Source organism: Telmatherina bonti (assembly GCF_933228915.1).
Source record: "Telmatherina bonti genome assembly, chromosome: 15".
NCBI classification, from domain to species: Eukaryota; Metazoa; Chordata; class Actinopteri; order Atheriniformes; family Telmatherinidae; genus Telmatherina; species Telmatherina bonti.
In genome coordinates, this window is record NC_136613.1 from 36,160,697 (window position 1) to 36,182,769 (window position 22,073).

The following is a 22,073-nucleotide window of genomic DNA, read 5'->3' on the forward strand; positions in this document are numbered from 1 at the left end:
TGGCTTTATCTGATCGGGATCTCCAGCTCTCACTTGAGCGATTCACAGCCAAGTGTGAAGCAGCTGGGATGAGAATCAGAACCTCCAAATACGAGACCATGGTCTTCAGCCTGAAAAGGGGTGAAGTGTCCTCTTGTAACCCACATAGTAATGCTGCAGGTATGGCAGGATTGTCTGTGAAAGCACCATTCACTTGCATGACACTTCCTGCATACCTGCTTCTGATAACAGGCATGGACCTTGTGCAATGCCTGAGCCTGTTCAGCCAATCCTGGTTGCTGAAATTCTCCATGCTAGCTGCCGGTGTTTCTCCCCAGTAGAGAGTCACTAGTGCGAGGCTGCAACAGGTTGGTCTCAAACAAACCAGCTCAGTTTTGCTCATCAGGTTTCTTGTAACTCAACACATTCAGTGCATGTTTTAGGCATATTTATTCCCACTGTGGGCACTTGGACCATCGATGTGGGTGGATTGTTACATAGAATTGTGAGTCTGTTTCAAGTAATATGTGATCACAACCAGATCACCAAAAATATAAACACTATTCCCGAACCTGTGTTGATGGTTGATTAAAGAAAGTTTTAAAAAAAACAAAAAAAAAAAGTTTTCCAAGTTTCATCGAACTTCTCAGAACCTCTCATCACATATCTTATTTTTCAAGTTTTAGATTAAAAAAAAACAAAAAAAACCATCTTTAATCCAATGTGACACTGTGGATGGGACAGTTTCCTTCCATTGTAAATAAATTAAACGACATGCTAATAGAGTCGAAAATGTAACAACTTTGCAACCTCCAATAGGTAAACACAGTCCCTCAGGAGTGACCCCAAAAAGCAACATCAGTGGTTTCGGTGTTATTTAAATTGCGAGAACAGTAAATATCGCTTCACAAATGCCATTCCAATATGTTTGTATTTTGGGACAAAGCCATAACATGTTTATCAATGTAGCTTCATCAGATTTACATCTATCAGATCAATTTGAGGATAGATTCTGGCCAATTTAGATTTGTGAAGGTGTACCCGGTGTTCCACCTTGAACTGGGTAAGAGAGTGTCTCGCACATTGAAGATGAATGGATTCTCCTCAAAACATCAGCCCATACTGATTCACTGATTGTGATTTGAAGGTTGCGTTCCCAAAAAAATTTAATTGCTAAAGAAGAAGGGGAATTTAAGCAAGAGATTAAATTTTAACATAATAGAGACCGCTGGAGCTGATTGTCCAAAGAAGAATGCTGGACAAGCTGATGAAGATGATGGAGGATTCTTCACACCCTCTCCACAACACAGTGATGAAACAACAAAATGTGTTCAGTGAGAGGCTTCTTCAGGTCTGATGCAAGACTGAAAGATACAGAAGATCATTCCTGCCAGCAGCCATCAGCCTCCGGAACAAGACCTCCTCAAATTAATTATTATTATATACTACAATATTGAATTTCCCTTTGGGGATTAATAAAGTATCTTTCATTTCATTTCATTTTCATTTCTACCAATCAAGGAGAGGGGAAGGGTTGACCATTTTTTAGGCCCTGCTGGACCTGAAGTGATAGTTTATCAAAGTTATCTTCATAAAGCTTGTCTAAAATCTTAGTTATAGTAAAACCCAGATAAGCAAAACTATGTGTGGCAATCTTAAAGGAATCTAGTTCTGGTAAGATCTGAAAAAATCCAATTCAGTGACAGCAGTTTGCTCTAATGTAAATTTAACTTATACCCCGAAATTTCACCAAAATGAGTAGGTAGTGTCAAAATATGAGGGATAGTTGAGTCCACATCAAACACAAACAACAAAAGGTTGTCCGCATATAGGGATAGTTTATGTTTGACATTGGCCCTAGTAATATTTTTTAATGGAGCCATTATTGCTATGGCCAATGGCTCAATAGCCAAAACAAGGAGTAGGGGGCTAAGCCGGCACCCTTGACAGGTCCCGCGGTTCAGAGTAAATGGCTAAGAGTAGAAGTTATTTGTCAGAACCATGGCTGACAGACAGGCATATAATAACTTGACAGAAGAAATAAACAACCTGCCAAGCCCAAATCTCTCCAGTGTTTCAAAAAAGGTAAGCCCACTCCACTCTATCGACTGCCTTCCCTGCATCCATGAAGAGAAGGCATTCAGAATCAGCTTGAGTAGGGGTGTAGACATGATTGAATAAAGTCATGAATGTTCAAGAAGGAGCGCCTATTTTTAACAACACCAGTTTGATCTGAAGATATAACGCTTGGTAAAACTCATTCTGAACAATAGGTCAACACTTTTGATAATAGTTTATAATCACTCCTTAATAATGATATAGACCTGTAAGATGCACACTCCAGAGGGTTTTTATCCTGGTTTGGCAGAAGTGTTACACAGGCCTGGTTCAATGTGGTCGGAAGGGACCGTCTACTAAGAGAGTCTGCATACACTGATCCCAATAAAACGTGGCACGTGGCATAAAACTCACTGGGCAGACCAACTGGGCCCGTGATTTTCGAGGTTGTAATGATTTAATCGACTCTACAATCTCCTGTTGTGATATTGGTGCGTCCAAGACAGAGACCCGGGGCCTCATTTATAAAACTGTGCATAGCAACAATGACTACGGGTGGTGTACGTAAATAAGGAGCAAAACCTTCCCAATTTATAAAGTAGTGTGCACGCACGACCCACGCCTGTTTCGCTTTATAAATCAGGATCAACACTAAATGTTGTGCACATGAGAGAGCATCTTGTCATGCCCACATGTTGGCTGTAAAAAGCAAACACCCCTGATAAATATTAATCAATCTCATTTCCATGACATTTCAGCAGGGGAAAAAGAAAAAAAAAACACAGGGATTTTCTGGAATATGAGGAAGAAATTCTAATAGATAAGGTTTTAAAATGTAAAAATATTTTATTTGGTGGAGAAGAAATAGTGGACACGTGATAGACATCACTACCGCCAGATAGATTGTGATGCACATTATGAATCATTGAGTACTCCTGAACAGTTGTGAATATTGTATATTCAATCATTATCTGAACTGCTTAGTGCTATTAATAGATGGATGGATTGGTGGATGGATAGATGGATGGATGGACGATGAAATGTTTCTACGGTGATTTTTGAAGGCTACAAGAGTTCATAATTTGTGAAGGATTTTATTTATGTCATGATTCTGCTTAATTTTTCTTCTACATTGATTCTGTTCATTTAATTGATGCTTTTATATTTTTTCTTTTCTTTTTTTCTGTTTTTTGTAAAGAATATACATGTTGCTGGGCAGCATCATTATTAGGTAGAACATGGTCAAACATAAATTAATATAAATTTTGCCACCATTCATTTGGGAATCCTGAAAAATGTTGAATAAACATACAAGCAAATGAATAAAGGAATTTTATTGACGCATACTCAAGATATTATCAACTCTACTACTTAACAATAAATACCCATCAAAATCGTCCTAATCTTACAATCCTGCATCCATGTAAAAAAGTAAATTGTTTTCTATAAAATTCAGTGGTCATGCTTGTTAATCATGGAATGTAAAAGCAGACAGGAAAAAACATGATGAAAGCCAATTCATAATAGCCTATATAAGGAATCCAACAGATCCTGAGCAAGCACACTGGCGACAGTGGGAAGGAAAAAACTCCCTAATGGATTTACCAGTAAAATGGATGGTTCGAGAGGCTCAATTCATCCATCTTTACTAACCTGTATTAAGATTATTGATCACACAAGACAAAAAAACAATAATTATAAAATTTCCTTTTTTTTTAAACCCAACAACAGAATTATGTATCACAATCAGCAACAGTGAAAGCTTTAACATTTTTTCAACCAAAGACATCATTTTATAAAATATTACACTACTGGTCAAACAGTTGTTCAGACACGAGATCATCTGGAAACACGTGTTAGGACATAAGATAAACTGGAAACAAACACGTGTTCGGACATGAGATCAGCTGGAAACTCGTGTTCGGACATAAGATCACCTCGAAACACGTGTTCGGACATAAGATCACCTCAAAACACGTGTTCGGACATAAGATAAGCTGGAAACACGTGTTCAGACAGAGTCTTAACGTTCAAGCTCAATGTCCAGTGCAATCGGGCCTTTAATTGAGAAACCAATGAAGAACGACACTCTGGATCCCTCATCATATCCACTGATCTGACTTCGATACATTGGAGCCACTTCAACCTTCAGATCTGGGAAGCATGTGTCTGCCAGGATCCCAGTCCTCCCAGTATTACTCTTCACCTCACCTGTGACTCTGCAGAGGAGCTCCTTTACTTTCTTCTCTTTCCATATTTTTCCGTTGCGCCACATGGAGGAAAACTCCTCCTGCCCAGTCATGACGCATCGTTTGATTTCTCCAGAGTGCACCAGTCGCTCATAGCCAGGTTTGCTCCCCAGCATGAAATGGAGAATGGGGCTCTTTCCATTGTACACCTCCTTCATCGCCTCGTGATACGAACTCTTCATCTGTGAGATGTACCGTCCAAGATTTATGTCTTTTGGACTTTGTGGTTGTGGCCACAAAAGCACAACAGTGATGAACATCAGTGGCAGACAGTCATTTAATGAATATTGCTCACGGAGAACTTGGTAGAGGAGGTCTTGCAACTTGACATAGGGCAGAATCCATTGAGATTCCAGTTTGATACGACTCAACACAACATTGGCATAAATTAAATTGATCCTGTCTTTTGCTGCTGGTTTACGCTGTTTTTCACATACAAAACGATGATGTCCGACAATTTTCTCCATCTCTTCAGCTCTGATGTCTTCGGAAAGGAAATTCAGAATCCCAGAGTACGTGTCGGCTTTGGTATTCTCCAAGAACTGTCTCCTCTGGAAGAGCATCATCTTCACATTCAGCGCTTCACTCTTGAAATGAGACGCAGTTCTGCAGAAAATCTGTGCATACTGTCGGAAACACCTCAGAAGCTCACTTTGGGCCACCTGCTCGCGAGTGTCTTTTGTCCCAAACCTGGTCCCCAAATTCACATACAGGTTGTCAAGGTAGTCAATATTTAACTTCATCCTGTACTTCAGGTTGGAAAGCAGATCTTCAAACTTCTTCAAAAGGACATAGTAGTTTCTGTTTTTATTGCGCCGTGGATCGTTTCTCTCAACTTCCTCGAGTTTCATGTCTCCACAGAGAACCCGGCTCATAATATCATGGCGGACAGTGTCATCAGTAAATACAGGAGTCTTTTTGAGTATGTCAGTGATGAGCACTCCAACCTGGATTTCTCCAAGGCATCCTGAAGTATTGAAAGGGGAGTTGTCAGTTTGGATGTTTAATCGCTGAAGTGACTCCTTCTTTGCAAGGGTCTGTGCTTGACGAAATGCATCTATCGCTGACTGAGCCATCTTCAGAAACGCTCCTATGTTTTCTGGGTTGACAGACTCTGGCCTGCAGTTTGCTATGGCACTTTTCAGCTCATGCTTAAGAACTTGTGCTGATGTGTCTGCAATATAGGAGCTGTCTTTGGAAAGCTCTTTTGCTTTCTCTGCCCAAAATTTTGCCTCAGAGAAATCCTTTTTTTTCAGGTAGTAGTACCTGGCCAGCAACTGAAAGATGACAGCATCTTTCTCAAACCGTTTCGATGCACTTTTTAGCACCATCTCTTCAAGTCCAGGCGTTTCAGTTGCAATATCTTGAATGAGTGGAGAGAACTGAGATTCCTCTTTCAATGAGAAATTTCTCTTCACCAGAATGTGGTGAACATCTTGCAGGAGATTGGCTTTGCCTTGCGTGCTCTCGTAAAGCTGGTTTGTGGTCAGCAGAAGGTCGGTAATTTCAGCTTTTGTCACCCTGTGCACTGTTGTAAGTTCCTGCAAACACTGCTTCGCAATACTGGAGTGGATCATTTTCACAGCTTGGAAAACTACCTTCCCTTCAACGGAGCAGCTGGCAATGAAGTTGGAAAATTTCCCAAATCCATCTTCAACTTTGATTTTTCCACAAACAGGCTTTGGCTGAAGGTCAAGAAAGTCTTCACACAGAGAGACGGAGAGAGAGGAACTCTTGCAGTACATGTTCAACAAAACCAAAACAGCCAAGAGCTTAGCGTGTTTCTGGTTCATGTGGAAGTTTTTCAGAGTGTTGCGGACCACACCTTGAATGTACTCTGACTTGAAGTTCTTCTTCATGATCATGAAACCATAAAATGTTTCAGCATTCCTGTGTGTTTTCTCTATTTCTACCAGTTTTTCCTCAAACATCTTCTGTTCCTTCTCAGAGAGATTATTTCCAATGAAGACGGTGTCTGCAGTTGGCTCAGTCATCTCAGAGGACTCGGACCTCATGCAGTTTAGCAGAATGACCTGGGCACACTTGGACTGAATGTCTTTCTGAGCACATTCTTTTTCAATAAGTTGCTGCAAATCAAGCACTTTTTCCATGTCATCAAAGTCATCTATCATCAGCAAAATGGGGATCTTTGGTGTTTGCTCCCCATGGTAATGTGTCAGAAGCTTGACTACTTGCTCTGCTACTTCAACAAAGTCAGAATTGCTGTTCTTGAGGACAGCACAGCGAAATCTGTGACGAATGGCCCATAATACATGCATAGCCAGCGTTGTCCCGCCACATCCAGGTACATGTCGGAGGTTGAGCACCACACATGCTTTTCTCAGGGAGCACAAGTCTGGTATGACTGTTTCCATGATGTAGTCAAACCTGTCTCGTTTGATAAATGGTGTGGATCCAGGCTGCTCGGAGAAATAGAAATTCCACCATGACACTTTTCCTCCTTTGTAGAAGTTCTCCTCCATGGCAATTCTGTCCTCATTTCCTCCATCACATTGGTTCACACACAGAACCTCTAAGGCATTCAGGCTGCGCTCCACTTTCTTCTCAAGAGGCACTTTTCCTCCACCACCACAGGGTAGAAAACGGATGGCTCTGCGATTTTTTGACCAAAGACTCAGGATTGTGCCATTGACTTCAGCAAAACTGAGCTCATAAATGCACCTGCCAGAGATGTTGATTCCACAGCGAGCCTCAATGAGGCCCTTCCAGCAGGTAAAGGCCTTTTCATTCTCAAATATACAGACAATTTGTTCTGTGCCTCTTAGCTCTTGCAAGAATGTACAGAAAGTCTCTACAAGAGGGTCCATCCTCTCCCTCACTGCTGAAAACAGTAAGAAAATGACAAGGAATCTCTTGTTTGGAAGCACATCTTTCCGACACAGGAAGGAAATCACATCTCTCACAGAACCTCCCTTTTCCATCAACCACTGGTCAGTCTCTGAGGGTTCTTCCAGCTCAATTCCTCCATTACAGAACACCCAGCTGGTGTTTCGAGTTAATTTCAACTTTTTAGCAATGTCCTCAACCCCTTCTGTGATTTTATAGTTTGCTGGTACATGGAGGTTAACCGTGCTCTGCTGGTCAAAGTATTTCTGTAGCCCATGTTTAGCTGATTCTGGATCAAAGTCTAAAACAGCTGTTGGGTTGAGCTCTATAAGAAATCCAAGACATTCAAAATGGCTTGGATGTGACTTGTTGGTCACTATCACGTACCGCTCAAAGTGGGATTTATCTAAAGACAATGAGCCACCAGTGATCATATTAGATAGTCTGGAGCCTTGAGTGCTGACTCTTATCTCATTGAGATGTTTCTCTTCTGCTTTTTTTCGGAGCTGCGATAATTGAGGTATGTTGTCAACAAACTTCTTGTACTCTTCCATTCGTTTTGTAGAAGTGGAACATGCCAGAAGGTCCCTGCTGCTAGCTCCATCTCGAACATAAAAAGACTTTGAGGGTAGTGATTCAGTGTCTTTGGCTTTTTTCTTGCCTTTTTTTGTGCTGTAGGTGTGGTAGAAGTTTTCTTCACAGACTGTAAACTCAGGAACGATATCCACTTCAATCACACATTTATCAGAAGATGTGGTGTTCTTGTTGAGAACCTCAACAAATCGAGGCGGTTTGATACACATCTGGGCAGCACGTTTGTGCTTGTCAAAGTAACTGTCAATGGCTGATTTTAGCTCATTTGCATAAGATTCTTTGTCCTCGACGACCACTCCTAACACCTGACCATGGACAAAGTCTGGCCTATCCCCTATTCCAAAATGTATGGTGCCATTGGTGCGGCTGTTCATGCAGGCAGCTGCAAAACGAATGACATCGGTTGTCAACTTGAGAGGTTTAGCTTCATCTGGGGTATTGATAAAGGCTTTATACTCATGGCACGGTTCAATAAAGTTGGAGGCCCCTGATTCTGTAATGTCGAGAATGCTGCTCTCTACATAGCTAGATGTATCATGGTATCTACAGAACGGATAAGGCTTGCAGGGTTTGCCAGGCTGGATTGTAGGATCAGTTAACTCCTCTTTCTTTAATTTCTCATCTCTAGCATGAAGGAGAAGTTTAGCTGGGCCAAAAGTCACACCCATGTTGTTTAAGTCTGTCGTGTCTAAAAGAAAAAGACTGCGACCATTGATGTCTTGTTGAAACAAGATGTCGGCAACCGACACATCGTCTGGGGTTTCCAGCTTCAAAGCCCATTCCCTCACTTGATGTTTATTCCAGTCTTTTATGTCAGGCGGAAGACCCTCCTGAAAGAAGAAGAGAAAGTTCTGTTAGTCTGCCTTCATCCAACAAACACAAAAAAGAAAGAAAAATCATACAACTGTCTTTTATTTCACCGTCTGAACCAAAGACATTTCATGTTTTAACTAATGAGTTTCTACATTTCATACCAGTAAAAGAAGTTTTTCCCATTTTCGAGTTTCTGCATCGGGCTTCGATCAGCTGTGTTATACCACCTTCTTCAAACATACCACCATCAACCCTGTCCCAAAAGAACCTGATCCCATCAGTCTCTCTCATTTTCGTTCTGGACACCTCTTGTTTACAGTGATGAAATGCTTTTAGCTGCAGTGCCAGAAAGTCCAACCCAGGCTTTTTAGTTGGTCCAGTAAGATGATCTGGCCGGCTGTGAGATCCAGTAGAACCAGGACTGAAATGTTTCCACACTCCGTACTTAAGCGGATGTCATTTAGGACCTAAGCTAGGGCGGTCTGACCTGACCGGCCGACAAAAGAACAGGTGGAAGTTGTGGAACGGTTTCCTCCTAATTTACCTGAAAGTCTTTACACACTGAGACCGATGCAAATAAACATGAAACTGGGAATAATTCAGAGGTGAATTCTGGACATTTAAAAGGGGAGATCTGAAATCAGCCTGTAGTTGTTCATAAAAGTTTTTCTTGGCTTGATGACGGCTGTTTTAGGGCCTGTAAGCCTTTTAGATGATCTCATGCAGGGTTTCTGGACTGATTGGAGAAACTGATTTGTGTCCACTAGTTCCTGTAATGGACATGACGTTCTCTACTAACACCAGAGCAGGAGAAAAACTCCTCCAGGCTCCAGACTGACTTTTTGTGTTGGTTACACAGCTGCGTCTTACTTTTAAATCTGGGTGCACCAGCAGAAGTTTAGAAAGTTTAGGTGCTGCATTAGTTACAGTCTCTGGAGACTTCAACATCTCCCTCTCTGCAACATGCCAGTTTGTCAGCTGCTCCATTACAGAATATAAGATGCCGGACTTATTTAATGTGTCTAGCTCCTCTGCTCTGCTGTGCTGTGTTATATTAAGCACTGCATAGACAATGTCACTGTGGATAAACCTATGCGGATCTACCCCAATCAGAAGCCCTGGATGAACAAGGAAGTGAAGCAGTTATTAAGAGACAAGTATGTCGCCCTAAGATCAGGTGTCCTTTTACAGGTGCTCAGTGGACAGAGTACTGACATACTGCATGTTTCGTCTCATCTTCATGCTGTTTATCCGGGGTCGGGTCGCGGGGGCAGCAGCCTAAGCAGGAAAGCCCAGACTTCCCTCTCCCCAGCCCCAAGCCCCGAGGCGTTCCCAGGCCAGCCGAGAGATATAATCCCTCCAGCGTGTCCTGGGTCTTCCCCGGGGTCTCCTCCCAGACGGACGTGCCTAGAACACCTCACCAGGGAGGCGTCCAGGAGGCATCCTGACCAGATGCCCGAGCCACCTCAACTGGTTCCTCTCGATGCAGAGGAGCAGCGGCTCTACTCTGAGGCCATCCCAGAAGACCGAGCTCCTCACCCTATCTCTAAGGGAGAGCCCGGCCACCCTGCGGAGGAAACTCATTCAGCCGCCTGTATACGAGATCTCGTTCTTTCGGTCACGACCCACAGCTCATGACCATAGGTGAAGGTAGGAACGTAGATCGACTGGTAAATCGAGAGCTTTGCCTTCTGGCTCAGCTCCTTCTTCACCACGACAGACCGGCGCAGAGTCCGCATTACTGCAGACGCCGCACCGATCCGTCTGTCGATCTCGCGCTCCATCCGTCCCTCACTCGTGAACAAGACCCCGAGATATTTCTACGACAATCTACGACCAGATGAAGCCAACAGGACCACGTCATCTGCAAAAAGCAGGGACCCAATCCTGAGGCCACCAAGTCGGATCCCCTCAACACCTCGGCTGCACCTAGAATTTCTGTCCATATAAGTTATGAACAGAATCGGTGATAAAGGGCAGCCTTGGTGGAGTCCAACCCTCACCGGAAACGAATCAGACTTACTGCTCTCTGACAGACTACTCTCTACTAAGCTCTGACACCTGTCATACAGGGACCGGACAGCTCACACAAGGGGGTCCGGTACCCCATACTCCCGGAGTACCCCCGACAGGAGCCCCCGGAGGACACGGTCGAACGCCTTCTCCAGGTCCACAAAGCACATGTAGACTGGTTGGGCAAACTCCCATGCCCCCTCCAGGACCCCAAAGAGGGTATAGAGCTGGTCCACTGTTCCGCGACCAGGACGAAAACCACACTGCTCCTCCTCAATCCGAGATTCGACTATCCGGTGGACCCTCCTCTCCAGGACCCATGAATGGACCTTACCAGGGAGGCTGAGGAGTGTGATTCCCCTGTAATTGGAACACACCCTCCGGTCCCCCTTCGTAAAAAGAGGGACCACCACCCCAGTCTGCCAGTCCCCGATGTCCACGCGATGCTGCAGAGGCATGTCAGCCAGGACAGCCCCACAGCATCCAGAGCCTTAAGGAACTCCGGGCGGATCTCATCCACCCCCGGGGCCTTGCCGCCAAGGAGCTTTTGGACCACCTCAGCGACTTCAGCCCCAGAGATAGGAGAGTCCACCCCTAAGTCCCCCAGCTCTGCTTCCTCACCGGAAGGTGTGTTGGTAGGATTGAGGAGGTCTTCGAAGTACTCCCCCCACCAACCCACAATGTCCCGTGTTGAGGTCAGCAGCTCCCCATCTCCACTGTACACAGTGTTGATGGAGCACTGCTTCCCCCTCCTGAGCCGCCGGATGGTGGACCAGAATCTCCTCGAAGCCGTCCGGAAGTCTTTCTCCATGGCCTCGCCGAACTCCTCCCATGCCCGAGTTTTTGCCTTCGCGACAGCCAAAGCCGCATGCCGCTTAGCCTGCCGGTACCCATCAGCTGCCTCCAGAGTCCTACAGACCAAGAAGGCCTGATAGAACTCCTTGACAGCATCCCTCACTGCTGGTGTCCACCAACGAGTCCTGGGATTACCGCTATGACAGGCACCAATGACCTTACAGCCACAGCTCCGGCTGGCCGCCTCAGCAATAGAGGCACGGAACACAGCCCATTCGGACTCAATGTCCCCCGCCTCACTCGGGACATATTTGAAGCTCTGCTGAAGGTGGGAGTTGAAGCTCGCTCTGACGGGGGACTCAGCCAGACGTTCTCAGCAGACCCTCACAACATGTTTGGGCCTGCCAGATCTGACCGGTTTCCTCCCCCACCATCTGAGCCAACTCACCACCAGGTGGTGATCAGTTGAAGCTCCGCCCCCCTCTTCACCCGAGTGTCCAAGGCATGTGGCCGCAGGTCCGACGATACGACTACAAAATCGATCATCGAACTGCGGCCCAGGGAATCCTGATGCCAGGTGTACATATGGACACTCTTATGTTGGAACATGGTGTTCGTTATGGACAATCCATGACGAGCACAGAAGTCCAATAACAAAACAACCTCACGCACAAGCTCAGGCTCCTTCCCCAACAGAGAGGTGACGTTCCACGTCCCTAGAGCCAGCTTCTGCAGCCGGGGATCGGATCGCCAGGGTCCCCGTCCCCTGCTGCTGCCCAGCTCACACTGCACCCGACCCCTACGGCTCCTCCCGCAGATGGTGAGCCCACGGGAGGTGGGGCCCCTGTAACCCTATCGGGCTGAGCCAGACCAGGCCCCATGGGCGAAGGCCTGGCCACCAGACGCTCGCTCTCGTACGCCACCTCCAGGCCTGGCTCCAGAAGGGGGTCCCGGTAACCTGCGTTTGGGCAAGAGAACATTTATGCCCAGGTTTGTCGTTGTCATAGGGGTCGATGAGCCGTGTTTGGTCTGGTCCCTCCCCTAGACACCTGTTTGCTATGGGTGACCCCACCAGGGCCATAAAGCCCCAGACAACATAGCTGCTAGGATCTTCGGGGCGCACAAACCCCTCCACCACGATAAGGTGACGGCTCAGGGAGGGGATGTGCATGTGTGTGTGGTGTAACAGCTGCCCAGTGGCTCAAAGGAAAGCGCTTTCAGAAACTCATCAACACCGCTCAAAAGATCACTGGCTGCCTTCTCCTCAGTCTTGCAGACCTTCACAGCTCACGCTGCCTCAAAAAGGCCCAAAACATCAGCAGGGACTTTTCGCACCCTGGACACTCGCTATTTGAACTATTACCTTCAGGTAGAAGGTATAGCTCATTTAAGACGAAGACAAACAGATTTAAGAACGGTTTTTACCCAACGGCAGTCATAATTTTAAATACTGCCAATCATAGATGATTGAGCTGGGACAGCAGACGGTACACTGTTGTGTTGTTTGTGTATTTTATTTATCTTTATGTTTTTATATTATGTTTTATTTAATGAATGAGGCATCAACTGTAATGGCACTCTAAATTTGTTGTTCTTGTTGCAATGACAATAAATTTTATTCTATTCTATTAATCTGTTCTAAAGCACAACTGGCCACGTACAATGGAAGCCTACAACTCAACTCTCAACTCCTCAGTATTTCAGCTCCAGTCTGCATTCCTGTGGTAACATCGGGCCTCTGTAGTACGTTCTGTCTCCGCTCTGTCCCTCTCTGTTATTGCTTTGCTGACTCACCACTCCAGAATTCAGTTTGCTCACCTGCAAACCACCCTGCTGCTCTCTTACCTGTTTTTCCTACAACTGAACACCTGGACATCACCGTTTCCAACAATAAACTGTTGTCTGCTTTTAGCTCTACTTATCACCCGTGACACTCGTTACGAGGAAGAGAATGATCAGAATTCACACATGCATGGATCAGTGCTTGAGCATGTACACAGATTTAATAAGCTCTCCAGTGTGAAGGCATCTAGAGGCCAATATGTGTACAGCGACAGTGCCAGGAAGAAAGTCCAACAGTGTGGACAAACATTATCACAGTCACATAAGATTTACAGTTTACTGCACAAACAGACACTGCAATATGAAACATTTAGGTGAATGTTCTCCAACACCTCATGGCAAACACAACAACTGCTTTGTTGTACTGCAGCACAACATATGATGAGATCTGTGTAATAGTACTCTTGAATGTCAAGCTTTACTTTTCTCCTGCATTACGCCTCTTCTTTATATATCTATTTATTCATTCATTTAGTCTCTTAAACAGTACCTGCCAAAACTACTTTTTTTAGATGTGTTCCATGTAAAACTGGGATAATCCGAAAATGGATTACCAGATCATGGATACCAAATAAAGGACTTCCAAATCCAGCGCACTGGAAACAATTAAAACCTGTGGGACAGTGGAAACAAGTAAAACCTGCGCGACAGTAGAAACAACTAAAACCTGCAGGACAGTGGAAACAACTAAAACCTGTGGGACAGTGGAAACAACTAAAACCTGCGGGACAGTGGAAAAAACTAAAACCTACGGGACAGTGGAAACAACTAAAACCTGCAGGACAGTGGAAACAACTAAAACCTGTGGGACAGGGGAAACAACTAAAACCTGTGGGACAGTGAAAACAACTAATACCTGTGGGACAGTGAAAACAACTAAAACCTGCAGGACAGTGGAAACAACTAAAACCTGTGGGACAGGGGAAACAACTAAAACCTGTGGGACAGTGGAAACAACTAAAACCTGTTGGACAGTGGAAACAGGTAAAACCTGCGGGACAGTGAAAACAACTAAAACCTGTGGGACAGTGAAAACAACTAAAACCTGCAGGACAGTGGAAACAACTAAAACCTGCGGGACAAGGGAAACAGCTAAAACCTGTTGGACAGTGGAAACAGGTAAAACCTGCGGGACAGTGGAAACAACTAAAACCTGCGGGACAGTGGAAACAACTAAAACCTGCAGGACAGTGGAAACAACTAAAACCTGTGGGACAGTGGAAACAACTAAAACCTGCGGGACAGTGGAAAAAACTAAAACCTGCAGGACAGTGGAAACAACTAAAACCTGCAGGACAGTGGAAACAACTAAAACCTGTGGGACAGTGGAAACAACTAAAACCTGCGGAACAGTGGAAACAACTGAAACCCGTGGAACAGTGGAAACGGGTAAAAACTGGCGGGAGAGTGGAAACAACTAAAACCTGTGGGACAGTGGAAACAGGTAAAACCTGCGGGACAGTGGAAACACCTAAAACCTGCGGGACAGTGGAAACAGGTAAAACCTGCGGGACAGTGGAAACAACTAAAACCTGCGGGACAGTGGAAACAACTGAAACCCGTGGAACAGTGAAAACAGGTAAATCCGGCGGGACAGTGGAAACAACTAAAACCTGCGGGACAGTGGAAACAACTGAAACCCGTGGAACAGTGAAAACAGGTAAAACCGGCGGGACAGTGGAAACAACTAAAACTGCAGGACAGTGGAAACAAACTAAAACCTGCGGAACAGTGGAAACAACTGAAACCCATGGAACAGTGAAAACAGGTAAAACCGGCGGGACAGTGGAAACAACTAAAACCTGCGGGACAGTGGAAACAACTAAAACCTGTGGGACAGTGGAAACAACTAAAACCTGCGGAACAGTGGAAACAACTGAAACCCGTGGAACAGTGGAAACGGGTAAAACCGGCAGGAGAGTGGAAACAACTAAAACCTGTGGGACAGTGAAAACAACTAAAACCTGCAGGACAGTGGAAACAACTAAAACTGCGGGACAGTGGAAACAACTGAAACCCGTAGAACAGTGGAAACAGGTAAAACCAGCGGGACAGTGGAAACAACTAAAACTGCGGGACAGTGGAAACAACTGAAACCCGCGGAACAGTGGAAACAGGTAAAACCGGCGGGACAGTGGATCCTTGAAGACTAGATCTGAACCACCCTGGATTAATTTAAATCTTCCCATGCAGTTTTACTCACTGTGAGCTCTCCGTGGTCTGCCATGACAGCGTTTCTCCCTCAGGAATGTGGATCATCGATGCTGGTGGTCAAAGAGAGCCGTTACCAACAGGAGAAAACAAACTACCAACAGGAAGAAGACAACATTCATTTCAGTCTTACCTCAGTGTTTCTGGTCATGAAAGTTGGCTAATACTTCATCACATCTGCTGAAAAAAATGTTTCAGGAAATAGTGATGAATTTGTCCTGCATGATGCAAAGATGTTTCATCAAGATTTACTCACTTTCCTCACAACAAATTATAATTTAAAAAAATAATGATAATAACTAAAATGTTTTTAGTTATTATTTTAATAACATTTATTAGTTTAATAACATTAGATTTAACATTTAATCTAATGTTAATAAAATCTGTTTCTCTGTGTGGTTTCTCCACCCCCCACCCCCACCCCCCGTGTCGTGCCTGGACCCCAGTCTTGCTACCAGTTTAATGAGAAGAATCTTGCAAGCAGCTTTTCTGTAAAAGCAGGAAGCGGACAGACTTGTCTCTTTGTTTGCTAAATATTTCTGGACCTGAATCTTTTTACAGATCTGCCAAACAGTTTTTACCTTTTATCAACACGTTCCGGCTGCAGGTGACAACTGAGTGAGGAAGTTATGATTTATGAAAGCAGTCCACTCTGAACCTGTAAACCAGGAAACTGGTGATTATTCAGCTGAATTTTAGATTCAATTATAAGTAAGAAAGAAGATTTGATATTTTCATTTCCTCCTCCAACAAACGAGAAAGAAAGATGAATCTGAAAACTCACCCGGTCCACGCAGACTTTGTTCAGCCGCACCGAGCTGTCAGCTTCATGTGAGGAAAAAGGAGGCGGCATTCAGAGAAATGAAAGTGAAGCAGCAGGGTGAGGTTGGTAACTCACTGGGACACCTGCTGGCAGACTCCTGTAACTTACATCACAGCTCCAATAGAAAGAAAACGATTAGTTTTTGTTTTCTGTTTTTGTTTTTTTAAACTACAAACCGTCACACAGCTTCCTAAAAGTCCCGGAGGTCATAAAGTCCTCATTAGAAACCTGCCTGCTGCTGAAAGGAGCCGTCTGGTTTGGAAATGCCTCAGTCTGATGGAGGTGTGGTAATCATGGTTACCATGGTAACATGTTTTTTTACTGGCTGAAAACCAGCATTCTGAATATAGTGATTTTTTACCTGGTGGGGGGATGAGCCTCTAGGCTCCTGATTGGTTCCTCCTAAAGGCTCACCCCCCCCCCCCCCCCCCCCCCCCCCCCCCCCACCCTGCCACACACACATAGGGCCTTGGGAGGTGGGCATGTCATACTGGGCGTGGCAAGGGGGGCCATCTAAGTAGCCTCGTTGGCTATGCCTGATGGCGGCTCACCACTTCGGCATGAAAACATGGTAAACACAACACACAAACAACATCGAGAGGGGGTGTCATGTGGTGCGTGGAGGGTGGGGCTGCATCTACGGTCTCGCTCCCACCGCAGCATGGTCACCCCCTCACTTTTAATGCAAAACAACATCCCATACACTTTCAGGATGTGTCTGTGTGGAGTGGGTGGGGGTGTGCATGGTAGAGGAGGTGGGGGTGTGCATGGTAGAGGAGGTGGGGGTGTGCACGGATTGAGTACATGGGGGTGTGCATAGTAGAGGAGGTGGGGGTGTGCATGGATTGAGTACATGGGGGTGTGCATGGGTGTTTTGTGGTTGTCTGTGGATCGCTGCACTGTGGCCTGCTCGTGCTGCTACTTTGGGGAAGGGTCTGGGGGGGGGGGGGGGGGGGGGGGGGCGAAAGGGGGTGGGGGGAGTGTGGTTGGAGTGGGGGGGTGGCCTTAGGGTGGGTGTGGTAGGGGTGTGCTTGGGGAGGTGTGGGAGGTTAGGGGGTGGCGTGGGCTGCCTCTTCCTGGCTGGACGGGCGTGCGGTCGCCCTTGCGTTGGCGGCCTCGGCTCCATTCCCTGCAGTGGCTTCTGGTTTCCTGCGGCTTGGGGCCCTCCTGATCTGTCCCTGACTCTAGGAGGGGGTGGGGTTGCATTTGCATGATCACCTAACATAGCTCATCCCTAATATATAGTAAACACACACACATACACCCACGCTTCTACACACATACCTAGTTACACAACTACTTCCCTACACACACACACACACATACACAGCAACACACACCCACATTCCTGTACATATACCGACTGCTGCTGTCTGTAATTACTTCTGGTTTTTCCTCAGGATGTCTATTGTGCTTCCTTTGAAACTTTAGATACTTGATTCTCTAACGTTGTAAAAGATGTTCTTCTGTAGAGAAGACGTAACAGTCGCTGCTGCTTGTTTTCTACTTTTTGTTCAGTTTTTTTCTTCTTTTCTTTTCTTCCTCTTTCTCTCTATCATTTGTCTCTTTTCCTGTATCTCTTTCTCTCATCCTTTCTCTCTATTATCTCTTTCCCACCGTTCAGTTATAAGCTGAAATAACAGACTCATGAAATAAATAAGAATATAAAGAATAAAACCTGAGAACCAAGGGAGCCTTATTATCCACTGGCTCCTCTTGGAAAAGTAAATGTGTTCAGCACAACACGGCAGCCAGACCACCATCCTGCTGTCAGGATGCTGGACAGGACAAGTACTAAAGTCAACAGCTGTCCATGCGCTCAGGAGACTCCGAGAAGGTTTGGAAAAGAGGTTCAGGGTGGAGTTCATTCACTCATTCATTCATTATCTGAACCACTTAATCTGGTCAAGAGTTGCAGAGGAGCGGGAGTGTATCCCAGCAGCCTTCGGGCGAGAGGCAGGGTACACCCTGGACAGATCGAAGGGCTTTAGGGTGGAGTTCTGTGGTTTGATCCAACATTAAAATGTAGTTCAACTTTTCACCTGTAGGAGGTGCTACACTGGAAAACAGCAGCTCACTCATGCTGTAGATCAGGGGTGTCCAAAGGCAGTCCACGAGGGTCACTGCTCTGCAGGCTCACATTGATCAGATCCTACACCCAAGGAGGTTCTGCACAGTGAATTGGTTTGAGCCAGGTATGTTGGAGCAGGGATACATGGAAAACCTGCAGGACAGCGGAGTGGAGCTGTACTGGAGCTGGACACCCCTGCTGTAGATGCTGAAAAAGTACATGGCATGTTCTTCAGCACTTCAGTTGCAGTTAAATGTGTCTCCATACCGAGGTAGGACCCAACAAGTCATAATGCGGTCTTGGGTAGAAATAGCAGAGCAGCTCTGATTGGCTGAAAGTCAGCAGGTAAATGACTTCAGGTGCCGCTTGAGCCTCTGTGTGACGACTTGTAAACATCCAGCTGAGTACCGGATTACTGGTGTGTTGCTGATCGGAAGTTAGAAAATAACAGAAAACATGAAGTTGTTTGTGTTTATTTTACTGTTCAGACATTTTTCACATTAAACTGGACAAGAGTCATAAATTGACAATAAATCCTGTTATATCCACATCATTTCATTCCAGATTCTTCTTTTATTTTGCACCGCTGGCTCTTGTTGAAGAGATTTACGGCTCAGTATGCTGAAAACCTCTGAGAAGTCTGGAGATACCTTGTTCTATAAGTAAATTTTCTAACAAAGCAGACGAGAAGCATGTTGGAGTATCATTTCTGTATCTGGAGGCAGAGCCAAGATGCCTCTTTCTAATTCTCATACAACACTCCCGGTGTTATGTACCAGATGACTCTGATTTGATACAGGGTTCGATCAATAACTCATTTCTAATTGAAATTTCATACGTTCTCATGTGGTTTGGCTGCTTTGAAACCATAAGTGTGATGTTTTGTGGTGTTTGTATGTGGTTTGCCAGTGATGTGTGACTGAAACATGCTAAAAAGGTGTGTGTGATATGTAGATGATTGGGAAATGTGTGTGACATGTACAATAGCTTTGAACACCTGACTCTTAGTCTCTCCCACCCAAGATGGAAATGAGAGAAGCCACTTCTCCTAGTAGTAGTCTACCGTCCACCTGGATCTTCCTCACAGTTCCTAACTGACTTCTCAGACCTCTTATCAGACTTAGTGCTGAATACTGATAAAGTTATTGTTCTGGGGGACTTTAACATTCATCTTGATGATGAACATGACAGTTTAACCATTGCCTTTAACTCTATATTAAGTTCAATTGGATTTTCCCAAAATCTCCACAGACCGACTCATTCTCATCGTCACACTCTGGATCTTCTTCTGACATGTGGCATCAAAGGTGATCAACTAACAGTTTTTCCTCATAACCCTGTTCTGTCTGATCATTTAATAACTTTTGAGTTTACTTTCCTTGACTACACAAGGGCTGAGAAGAAAATCCATTCTAGTCGATGTTTGTCAGATAGTAACAAATTTAAGAAGTCTATTTCAGCAGTATTTCCTCCAACACCATGTGTTAACCTGACAGGAAACACCCATCCGAGCTTTACTCCAACACAGGTCCATGAATGTGTTGCTAGAATGACAGCTTTAATGCGTATAACACTAGATAAAGTTGCTCCTCTAAAGAAGAAGAGAACCAGTCAGAAGAAGCGGCCCGGTGGTTTAATTCCCAGTTTCAAGCTTTAAAACAGACATCAAGACGTTTGGAAAGAAAATGGCGTTCATCTGGCTTAGAAGAGTGTCACATAGTCTGGAAAGAAAGTTAATAGTGTATAAAAAAGCCTTGCGTGTGGCTAGAACAGCTTATTATTCATCATTGATAGAGGAGAAGAAGAACAACCCCAGGTTTCTCTTCAGCACTGGAACCAGACTGACTAAGAGCCATAGTGTGGTTGAGCCATCTATTCCTTTCAACCTCAGCTGTGACGACTTTATGAGTTTCTTTGGAAACAAAATAGTTTCTATCAGGAAGGAAACCAGTAATAACCTGAACACTACTAATGTTATTTCATCTGCAGCAGCCTTAGAGACGTCTTTAGAAGCTGATTGTCATTTGGACCGTTTCTTGCCTGTACAGCTCTCCGAGTTAACCAACATAATCGCTTCATCTAAACCTTCAACCTGTGTTTTAGACCCCATCCCAACCAGATTATTCAAGGAAATATGTTTCTGAATCAATACATCTGTACTGGACCTGATCAATTCATCTCTATTAATAGGATATGTACCTCAATATATCAAGACAGCTGTAATTAAACCGTTGCTTAAAAAACCAACTCTGGATCCAGGAGTTTTAGCTAATTATAGACCAATATCTAATCTCCCCTTCTGGTCTAAAATTCTCAGTTTCAACCCAACTATGTTCCTATCTGAGCAGAAACAATCTGAAGAGTTCCAGTCAGGATTTAGAGCTCATCATAGCACAGAGACAGCACTGGTGAAAGTCTAATGATCTTCTCATGGCCTCAGATAAAGGACTTCTGTCTGGACTCATTCTTTTAGATCTCAGTTCTGCATTCGACACTATTGATCACAATATTCTGCTACAGAGGCTGGAACATGTTATTGGGATTAAAGGGACCGCATTAGACTGGTTCCAGTCATATTTATCTGATAGATTTCAGTTTGTAAATGTAAATGATGAGTCTTCCTCACACACCAGGGTAAGTCATGGAGTTCCTCAGGGTTCTGTACTTGGACCAATACTTTTCACATTATACATGCTTCCCTTAGGAAATATCACCAGGCAGCATGGTATAAATGTTCATTGCTATGCAGATGACACTCAGATCTACCTCTCCAGGAAACCAGATGTAACCAATCAGTTTCTTAGATTACAAAGATGTCTTACAGACATCAAGACCCGGATGACTCTGAATTTTCTCCTTTTAAACTCAGACAAGACAGAGGTCGTTATCTTCGGGCCTGAAAAACTTAGAACATTATCCAGTTATGTAATTAATCTGGATGGCATTAATCTGGCCTCCAGTACCACTGTGAGGAACCTTGGAGTCATTATTGACCAGGACTTGTCTTTTAGCTCACATTTAAAACAGGTTTCTAGAACCGCCTTCTTCCACCTGCGTAATATTACAAAAATTAGTGGCATCTAGTCTCAGAGAGATGCAGAAAAATTAGTCCATGCCTTTATTACTTCCAGGCTGGATTACTGCAATTCCTTATTATGGGTTGTCCCAAATATGCCCTGAAAAGTCTCCATCTGATCCAAAATGCTGCAGCGAGGGTTCTGATGAGGACTAGCAGGAGAGATCATATTTCACCAGTTTTAGCCTCTCTACACTGGCTCCCTGTTAAATCCAGGATAAAGTTTAAAATTCTTCTCCTCACATATAAAGCTCTCCATGACCAAGCTCCATTGTACATAAAAGATCTTATAGTTCCATATATTCCAAATAGAGCATGTACATATTGATCTGTCTTTCCTGTCCTCTCCACCCCAACCAGTCGAGGCAGATGGCTGCCCTCCCTGAGACGGGTTCTGCCGGAGGTTTTCTTCCTGTTAAAGGGGAGTTTTTTTCCTTCCCACTGTCGCCTCGTGCAGCTCAGGATGGAGGATTGGACCCAAGTCATGACTCGATGCAATCAGTTGGTTTCTATTATAGGATATGTATGATTTGGATTGAAATGATGTGTCTGTAAAGTGTCCTGAGACAACATTGTTGTGAAGTGGCGCTGTACAAATAAAGCTGGAATAAATTGAATTTACGATCCTGTTTCTGATCTGGCTCGTGGTTTTTCCTTTCCAGACTGGAAGTAGGTGTTCCAGACTTTTCCAGTCGTGTTTCA

At 44.7% G+C, this 22,073-nt stretch overlaps 1 protein-coding gene across 1 annotated transcript; it reads right to left on the minus strand.

Moving 5' to 3' along the window:
• Positions 1–4,060: 4,060 nt before the first annotated feature.
• LOC306766927 (sterile alpha motif domain-containing protein 9-like) lies at positions 4,061–17,436 on the minus strand (the record flags this gene model as incomplete). Its single annotated transcript, XM_079254785.1, has 4 exons — positions 4,061–8,557; positions 10,544–10,601; positions 15,394–15,454; positions 17,295–17,436. 4 exons carry the CDS (start codon positions 17,434–17,436, stop codon positions 4,061–4,063), a joined length of 4,758 nt encoding a protein of 1,585 aa, XP_079110911.1.
• Between the last annotated feature and the right edge of the window lie 4,637 nt (positions 17,437–22,073).